At 47.2% G+C, this 9,342-nt stretch overlaps 1 protein-coding gene across 1 annotated transcript; it reads right to left on the bottom strand.

Moving 5' to 3' along the window:
• Window positions 1-1,934: 1,934 nt before the first annotated feature.
• On the bottom strand, window positions 1,935-9,055 carry TLR4 (toll like receptor 4). Its single transcript, XM_033077133.1, has 3 exons — window positions 8,854-9,055; window positions 7,890-8,056; window positions 1,935-6,611 (listed from the first exon to the last, which is right to left on the bottom strand). Exons 1-3 carry the CDS (start codon window positions 8,956-8,958, stop codon window positions 4,355-4,357), a joined length of 2,529 nt encoding a protein of 842 aa, XP_032933024.1. The 5' UTR covers window positions 8,959-9,055; the 3' UTR covers window positions 1,935-4,354.
• Window positions 9,056-9,342: the final 287 nt, after the last annotated feature.

Genomic DNA, 9,342 nt, shown 5'->3' with positions numbered 1-9,342 from the left:
CCCCATCCTGTCCCCTTCAAAGCAGCTGGCAGCAGCTGGTACCCATGCAATGCTCATTCCCATCCCTCTGATTATCATCATGCAAAAAAGCAGCACTTAGAGACTCACCATGAACCTTCTGCTGTGCAGGTGCTTTGGTTAGTGCTGGAAACCCTGGCACCAGCATCTGGGATCCACCCAGCTAAGCTGTGCCCTTTCCCACCCTGACATCCTGCACTAAGACCTTCCCTATTCATTTTCTTCCTTTTCCTTGCCTTTCAGGTGAGCTGTCCTCCCTTATGCAGTGTTTCTCTGTGTGTTCAGAGCAGCACAGCCAGGTCCAGGCTGGTGCATTATCGACTGTGCCCTCTGGGTGACCTTGGGGCTGAGCAAGGTGAGAGCTCCTGGCAGATGGGCTCCTCTCTGCAAATCGTGCTTTGCTGTCATTTGTCCCAATTCCCAGCCTGAGCTGGTGATGGCAAAGAACAACTTATTAAGGAATTGCTTCTTTCCTCTCCTGTTCAGCTGCTCTCAGGCAGTTCCTATCGATCCACTGCACCTACTCAAGATGTTTTGCAAAAGGCACTTAGTGAAATTCATTCCAGGGGTTCGTCAGTGGTTTTTGCTGCCTGAACCACACATGGGGCACAGGCAGGTGAAGGTTTGACTCTGAGAGGGTCACAGTAAGAGCTGTCATACAGGAGGGATTTCCATTTTGCCAAACATATTTTACATCATGTTAAAAAATAAAATAAAATAAAAAAATCCCACAAAACAAACCCCAGGATTTTTGTTTTGGGTGTGTGGGAAACATTTTTAACTTTTGGTGTTGTTTTGGGAGGCTAGTCAGACTGTGTAAATAGAAACAAATAACAAAATGAAAATGTACTCTGAAAAACAACAGCATAAGCCTAAGCAGACATTTTTTTAAAATTACATTGTGGAGCAATTTAACTTTTATTAGAAATCCCTCTTTCAGCCCCTCCAAAGTCTTTTTTAAAATCACTGTTTCCATGAAAAATATCTCTTCCAAAATTACATGCAACAGTAAACCAGCAACTCTGCTGTGATAATTCCCATTCCATATATCCACCATGCTACCTCATTAAATTGCATAAACCACATACAAAATAGCATTTCCCAAGGGACAAACGCTCTCCCTGAGAAATTCCAACCTGTTCTTGTCAAGTACCAGTGGGTCCAGGGAAAGCAGCTGCTTTTCCTCGTCCTGCTGGGTTTTTCAGTGACACTGCAAACCTGTTCTCCTGCTCAGGGGAGCATTCTCACAGCTCTGTTCCTGCAGCCAGATCCAGGTGGGAAGGATGCTCATGGCTCTGGTTTGCAGCTGTTACAGCTGCTGCAGGGTGGGGAGCACAAAGACAATCGCACTAATGAGGGCTCTGCTCTGAGCCCTGAGCTTGGTGACAGTGCCAGCACACCAGGACTGCCCCTGGGGCAGCGCCCTCCTCAAGGCAACAAGTCCAGAGCTGCCTCAGTCCTGGCATTTTGCAGCAAATGAAGCTCAGAGTGAAATCAGGGCACATCCCATTGCTGGGATGCAACAGCCCTTTGGAGCTTTGTCTCCATCTGGTTTTGTGACCTGGGCAAAAGAGATGCTTTAGTAACTGGAATATTTTCAGATATTTTTACATGGGAGGTGAATGCAGATCTGCACGGGTGTTTGCTTGGCTGCTCCTTTTTTGTCCCACTGAGTAAATCCCATCAAAGGCACTTGCTGCAGAGTGGGCAGTTTCAAACAGTGTGCCAGCAGCTTTGGAAACATGAGAACGTTGAGTTTTTCTTTGGACATTTGCTTCCTACAATGAAGGCAAATGAATATGTGTGTTTCTGTGGGAACCACAATATTCCCCCATTTATAGTATTGGGAAAAAGCTGTTTTGAGTCTTCAAAAAAAAAAAAAAAAAAAAAAAAAAGATTACTGTTTCTCTGCTGGGTAAATGGTGAAAATGCAAACATTCACACAGTCTTGTCCATCTCAGACCCATAAACCTCAGCACTGCCTTTACAGGTCACAGAATTGCAGAGGGAGTCAGGCTGGAAAGGACCACAGAGGGTCAGCTGAAGTTATGATGGCTTTTGTGGCTTTTTCTTGGACAATAAGGAAGCCAGGGACAACTCACATAATCATGTCTGCTGTGGAGACTCTGAATAGGAAGAGAAAAACAAGTGACCAGTTTCTTTTAAAATTGTACTAGTGGGAGCCTCATCTCAGCATCACTCCAGCTCTCCTAAAGTTGCTTTGATATTCAAAAAAACACTGACTTTTTAAACAATGCTGTCCTAAATCCCTTTTATAAATGCCCAGAACCACTCACAGGCTTTCTGAAACTCATTGTTATAATTATAATCAAGAATCATAGGACTCTGTGCTTTGTGCCAGAAATACACATCCACTGAATTGTTTGCAGAGGAGCCACAGAGAGAAAGAGTGAAGGAGAAATGTGGCTTCAGTGTTGCTCAATTCAGGAGCAGGAACTCCCACTCTATTTAATTTTTCCTCTTTTGTTTCCCAATTTAACTGGGAGCTGCTGAAATTCAAGCTAATTTTCCTTTGTCCTCTGGGCTCTCTTTTGGCCTCAGTCCAGGGAGCTTTGAGCTGGTTCACTGTCCCCCACCATCTCCAGCAGCCTCTGTCCCTGGAGGAGGAGGAAGGTGAGGGTGGGAGGGTGAGGAGGAAGATCTGCAGGACCCATCAATCCCAGAAGAGGGGAGGAGAACTTCATTTTGGGAATTGCTGGAGTTGTATTTAGCAGATGCAGAACAAACTCTCTGGGCAAAGGAATGCAGCATCAAGCTTAGTTTTATTAAATCTTCATCTCCTGGATCACGAAAAAAGCTTAGGGAGGGCTGTGGGGGGTTTTGGTAGTGTTGTCTGACACAGCTCACAGGGAGGGAGCTGTGATTCAACTTTTGCCAGCACAGAGCCTGGAACTGGCTCTCCCTCTCTGTCCAGTCATGTCTGATGTTGATCCCTGATCCTGCTTCCATGGAAATGTCCCTGTCTGGTGCTCAGAAAAGTGGGTGGATAAATATCAGATCTGATTCACCACTCAGTTACTTCTGTTTCACCTCTGCAGAACATCACTGATTATAGAAGGATTTGCAAGATTAAAACCAGAGTACATCAGTGATGAATCCCAGCCAAAGCCTTTGGTAAAAGGAGAGCAATACTCCTGTCCCATCCAATATCCCACACATCAATGGATTGCTGTGATATGATTCCATGGCATTTCAACTCCCCTTCCCTGGATTCAGGACAGTGCTGGGGCACACTTAGTTCAGCTGACTCAGACTTTTCTATCTCTTCTCCCTGCAAAATGTCAGGCATGTTCTCAGTGAAACAAAAGCAAAACTCCCCCACCCAGTCCTGTTCCAGGTGGCCCCTGGGGAAGGCTGAGCAGACAGGCAGATCTGAACTCCACTTCAAACCCTGCAGGCTCTTTCAGCACCCTCCAACAGTGAATTAAGGGTGGTCCAGAGAGTGAAAAAGCTTAATCTAGAACTGGTTGGCTGTAAACATCAAAACCCTTCATTCAGGCCCAAGTTTGCTTGCTTAGGGGTCCCAGAGCATATCCACAAACACTGGATGAGGAAAAGCAGTGTAAGCAAAGGAATATTTCAGTTTAAATGTGTTACACATCTGTTGTCCCCCCAAGAAAACTCCAAAATGACCTCTCAAATGCTGTACAACCTGGATGTAAGTAACATTTCCAGGTGATGGTTTCAATACTTGGTCTAAAGAAAACTGAAAGAAACATGTTGGGCAAATTTCCCACCCACAGAAACCTCGCTCCCTGCTGACAGAAGAGCTCCTGTTCCCTGAGCAGCTGCCAGCTGGGCTGTAGGATGCCCCATGGCTCTCTCTTTGTCCCCTGAGTCATGGTGCCCACGGAGGCAGGCACAAGATTTTCAGAATCCAAACTCCGTTCTGTTTCACAAAGTTTTTAGAGCCAAAGATCCTGAGTCTTTACTCTGCCTTTGAGATTCTGGGTCCACTCAAAGCAACAGACTGTGAAGTTTCTCTGGGTAAATGGTCTCAGGACCCAAATCCAGTTTGAGAAGCAGCCAGATGGCAGTGAGAGCACTGGTCTGTTCCTACACCCACCAAACCTGAGGTGTTGCTGGGCCACCTGTGGGTGACAGCCGTGGGCACACACAGAGCTCTGGCAGCTCTCTGGCCCTTGTCACTCCTTAACTTGCAAATGTCCTTGAGAAAAGGTGACCAGCAAGGCAGGAATTTCTGTAGTGCTTTGGCAGTGCCTCCATCCACCCCTCTGACTCTGAACAGCTTCTGAGCACCATCCAGCAGCCCCACCAGGATGGCAGGCAGGGGAGGAAGAACCCTTCTTTCTCTTCACATGAGTTTTACCTCCTCATGATTCCAGTTTTTGCCTTTCAGCAGCACTCCTGTCAGCTGCCTCCAGAAGATGTGCTTGTTTATCTCCTTGTCTTTCCACTCCAGGTAGGTGTTCCTCCTCAGGTACCGGGACAGCCCCAGCCTCTGCCTCAGCAGGGCCTTGTCCACATCTTCCAGCACAATCATGATGATCCCAGTCTTGCCCTCCACCAGCTGCCAGGACTGGGCAATGTCAAACTCAAAGCTGCACCACTTGCTCTCCAGGAAGTCAGTGGAGATGACTGCAATGACATTCCTGCTGCTGAGAAAACCCTCCTGGATGATGTTGGTGACAATGGGAACCCCTGGCAGGAAGTCCCTGTAGTACAGACAAAGCTGGAAGGGAGGTGCTCCTCCTTCCAAGGGCTCCACCAGCTCCTTTGTCACCCATTCCTGGTCTTTGCTGGAGTGGATGACAAAGGCATCGTAGGTGTCCCCTCGTTCTGCTGAGTGTTTGCACCCACTGAGCAGCACCAGGGAGTAGTAGAGCTGGAAGTAGTACTTGTAGATCAGGAGGAGGAACACCACTACACAGAACAACACAACCACTGAGGAGGCAACTTTGGTTGTGCTGATGTGGCAGGAGGACAGATCAAAGCTTGGCAGGCTCACGTTGGCCACGTACGAGGGAGTGTGGCACAGCATCAGCTCCTGGTTCTGCAGCAGCTCCTGATTCTCCCTGACCCATTTCAGGAAGTCCAGGTACACACAGGAGCAGTCAAACAGGTTTTGAGAGATATCCAGCAGGACCAGGCTGTCAGGCAGGATTTCCCGGGCTGAGCCCAACAGAACAGTCAGCTGGTTCCTGCTGAAATCCAGGACTCTGAGGGCTTGGAGTGGCTGGTAGACTGCAGGACTGAAGGTCAGGAGCTTATTGTTGCTGATGTTCAGCTCTTTTAGCTCAGAGAGGGCATCAAAAGTACTTTGATCCACATGTTCCAATTTGCAGCTTGAAATATCCAAGATGTGGAGGTGGCTTAGGTTTTTGAAGTTGTTTGCCAGTTTATTGTCCCCAAAGGAGTTTCCTGCCATCTTGAGCACTCGCAAAGAGTTCAAGCCACAAAATGTACACTGGGATTTAACTTCGGTTTTGGTATGGGAAATATCAAGGTAAATCAGTCTCTGAAGGGACAGAAAGACAGGGTAGGAGCCAGGACCAACTAAAGTTGTGTGCTGAAGGTCCAAATATAACAAGTTCTTCACATTAGTGAAATCCCCAGTCAATCTGATTTCGGAATTGAAGCTTAAGTTCAAGTGTTTCAATTTTGGACAATTTTGAAACTTAGGGGAACAGCATTTGCTGAAAGTGAGCCTATTCTCACTCAAATCCACGACCTCCAGGTTACTGAGACCCTCAAACTCCTGCTCGAAGCTCGTGAGTCCGCTGTTCTGGGTAATGCGGAGCACTCTCAGCTCCTTGAACAGTGACAGCTTCTCGGCAGGCACAGCCTCAAAATCGCATTTCTTGCATTCCAGCTGTTTCACTTTAGGCCACACAGGAACCTCTGGTATCTCACTCAGTCCCAGGTCCACCAGGCGAACAGTGGAGATGTTGCCTGTGCAGTTAAAGAGATTTTCTGTGTCATCCTCAACCCCGCTGGAGCACATCAAGACAAACTCATCCATCTGTACCTGGCACAGTGCACTCAATATCCCCCTCTCAAAGTCCTGCAGTGTCTCCTTGTCGTGGAATTCCCCAAGGATGAGCCTGCTGACCTGCAAACCAGCCAGGCCTCGCAGACAGGTTTGCATCATGAAGTTCTCAAAAGCAGACCTGAGTGCCAGCTCTGCCAGGGGAATCCCTGCAAAGGCCCCCGGCTCAATGGACTTTATATTGTTCAAGGAAAGCACCAGAGTCAGGTTGAGCCTGTTCCCTTCCCTCAGGGCATCAAGGTCTCCTCTGGAGATAGATGTGATCTTGTTAGAGATGAAGCTCAGGAGCCTGAGGGAGGTCATGTTGGCAAAATACCCGGGAAGCTTCAATGAAGTAATGCTGTTGTGACCTAAATTCAGCTCCTGCAGAGTATGCAAGTGGCCAATGGGCAGCTCAGACAGAGAGGTTCTGTTGGTTTCCACCAGAACCAGTTTCTTCAGAGATGTCAAGCCATAGAAAGCTCTTTTCCCCAGGTGCTGGAGGGAATTGGCAGTTAAAATCAAGGTGGAAAGTCTATGGAGATCCATAAAGGAGTCATCTTCTATTGTATGGAGGTGGCACCTGTTGGGCATGAGAAGAAAATATTAGTGCATGAAACACTGCCCCTTCCTTGTTCACTGAGTGCTGCTGTGGCATCCTCAGGCTCAGCCTCATGCTGGGGGCTGGCTTTGCTGTGCTGGGCAGAGCCAGCATCCCTGGATGTTACAGCAACGTCCCTGGATGTGCAAAGGGATCTCCTCCAGCAGGAGACCTCCTCCTCTCCTCACTCTCCAACCTTAAATTCACAGCAAGAGACCTGGAGACCTGGTGAAGGTCAAAATTTCGTGCAGGCAGCAGGAATGAGGAATCCTAGCTTTCAGTTTAGGCCAAAGTGACATTGTGATGGCCATCACTGATGGAAGAGCCAGCCAGAGGCAGCACCCCTCCCACCTTGCACCCCCCAGCCCTCAGAATGGCACCTCAGCCACATCTGGCAGCCCCAGTGCCCCAGAGCAGTGCAGCTGGGCAGAGCTCACAGCTGGAGATGGCTCAGAGGGAGCAGACCCCAGGCTGGGCTGGTTCTGAAGGAGAAAAGGAAAAGGGAGAAATGAAGGTGGCTCCCTAAGGTTTGTTCAACGTGGGAAGATCCAGAGTTTGAGACCCAAATCCATTCTGCAGTGAATCCCAGCAGAATTAGTTTAATAATCCAGCCAGTGCCTCACAGCAAATGTGCTCTGCCACTCAGCAACCCTGGAGCTGGAGCTGTGATGGGACTGAGTGACATTTCTCAGAGAAACAATTTACCCAGGGAAACTGCTGTCTGAAGTCAATGGAAATTGTACATCAATTCAAATTTGCTAATAGGCCTCCCCCATTTCCTCCCCCAGATATGTGAGGAGAAGGGAAAAGAGAAGATGTTGATATTTTAAAACAGCCTTTTAGAAAATGAATGTACCTTCATGTTATTTTTTCAAAAAGCTGTGATTAGAAAAACAGCTCACCCAAGGTGCTCCACTTCAGAGTTTTTGTAACAATGAAAAGTCTGACATTTTCTCTTGTTCATAGACAAGTGAAACATCTTCCTCCTCCTTCTCACATCCCAACTACATGATCAGACTGACAGACCCAGCTCTGAGTGGAGGGTGGGCACTCAGTGACTGGACTGAAAGCTGCGTGTCACTTCACCACGGGGATGTGCATTAAATGACAGACACAGGGACAAAGTCACAAAAAAATTAATTAATTAATTAATTAATTAATTAACAAACAGTCAAGACAAATAGACCCTAAAATAAACCACCATTGTAACCCAGCTGGTGAAGAAAGAATAACCAGTATCCACATAATGTATCCCATTACCTTGAAAGATCCAGAAGCTCCAGCTCAGGCACTGATGCAAAATAATTCGACCCCAGTGATTTCAGGTTGCTGAAACTGAGGTCCAAGTTCAGGGTGGTGTTTGGGACTCCATCAGGAACTCCAGAGATGTTCAGTCCAGTGCATCTGAAAGTTGTGTTAGGGGTGACCTGGAACAGAGGCAGTTCCCATCACGGTCAACATCTGCTCTTCATGAAGTGCCAGAAGATGTCACTGTCAGGAGAGCAGGGGCACAGTGACCCCCTTGCAGTTCATTTCTAGAGGAGCTGCCCTGAGTGTTAGGAAATAATCTCACATACCCTAAGCATTTTTCTCACTTCTAATAGAACCAGTCCCACCCCCCAGGAAGAGCTGTATTTCTTGTTGATTGAAGCTGGGACAAAACTACAGGACAGCATTCCTTGAGTTTATAAATGAACCAGCAGCAAGTTTTGAGAGAGCCAGCAGGACAAACACTCATGGATGCATTGCATGTCCAGGAACAGCCCTCATCTCTCTTCCCCACACATAACCAGGCACCTTGAACCAAAGTTGTTCTGCAAGCAAATAATTGTCAGCAAAACTTTGCAAAAGGCAGTTGGTCAGTGTCAGTGAAATCACCCTACTGCACAAACCAGGCAAAAATCTGTGTTTTGTAGAAATTAGACAAAGTTTAGATCCCTTCCAAGGGAAATATAATCTGTATTACAATAACTGCACTGCAGCACCCTCAGAAGTACAGAAAGCCAAAGAGAAGAAAAAAGTTCTTGCTGCTGGTTCTGGTTCTCAGATGTTTTTGAGACCAGAATTTACTTCAAATGCTTCCATCACCTTGATAACAACCTTGGGAAAGAAAGCTGGGCTTTCCTAAGATAACTACAAGGCTTGAGGCACAAATCCCCCAAGCAAAGGGGAAAGTTGCACCAGAGAAACAGAAGGATTTTGTGCTCACTTGGAGCTCACATACCTCCAAACAGGGATCAAGGAGGCAGCCTGCCAGTGGGGATGGGACTAATGCCAGCTGCAGCAGCACCAGGAGTGTCCCCACAGGAAGGGCTCCTCTCCTGGGCATCTTCAGGAGACCAGAAGGGCAGGAGAAAGGAGCATGGAGAGAGAAACCTGGAGACAGAAAGTTCCTGCAGTGCCAGGAGTTGTTTCACCACTCCTGCTTCTCGCTGCTCATCTCTGAGAGTTGCAGAGAACGAGAAGGGAAGTGAAATTTGGTCACTGCCTTGTTTCTACACACTGTCTGTGTGAACTGCTCTTCTCAAAATGATTTTTTTTAATGTTAAGAAAAAAAAAAATGAAGTAATGATGGATATAATTTGGGCTAGAAATTAAAGAGGAATATAGGTTTTATCAGTGTCACTTGACTTGATTGCCTCTGATTAGGTCAGGTCAAATTGCCAAAAAAAAAACCCGCAAACCAACAAAATATTTTGTGCAATTCTAAGCC

This window comes from Catharus ustulatus, chromosome 21 (genome assembly GCF_009819885.2).
Source record: "Catharus ustulatus isolate bCatUst1 chromosome 21, bCatUst1.pri.v2, whole genome shotgun sequence".
NCBI classification, from domain to species: Eukaryota; Metazoa; Chordata; class Aves; order Passeriformes; family Turdidae; genus Catharus; species Catharus ustulatus.
Note: the sequence above shows the minus strand (reverse complement) of the source record. Positions and strands in the feature narration are given on the sequence as shown.

Bases quoted from the DNA above. Each gene is read 5' to 3' on its own strand.
- TLR4 (XM_033077133.1), bottom strand. From the start codon at position 8,958: ATGCCCAGGAGAGGAGCCCTTCCTGTGGGGACACTCCTGGTGCTGCTG. The intron at 8,057-8,853 runs GTATGTGAGCTC...CCTCTGTTCCAG, and splicing joins TCCTTGATCCCTGTTTGGAG to GTCACCCCTAACACAACTTT. The intron at 6,612-7,889 runs GTAATGGGATAC...CATGCCCAACAG, and splicing joins GAGCTTCTGGATCTTTCAAG to GTGCCACCTCCATACAATAG.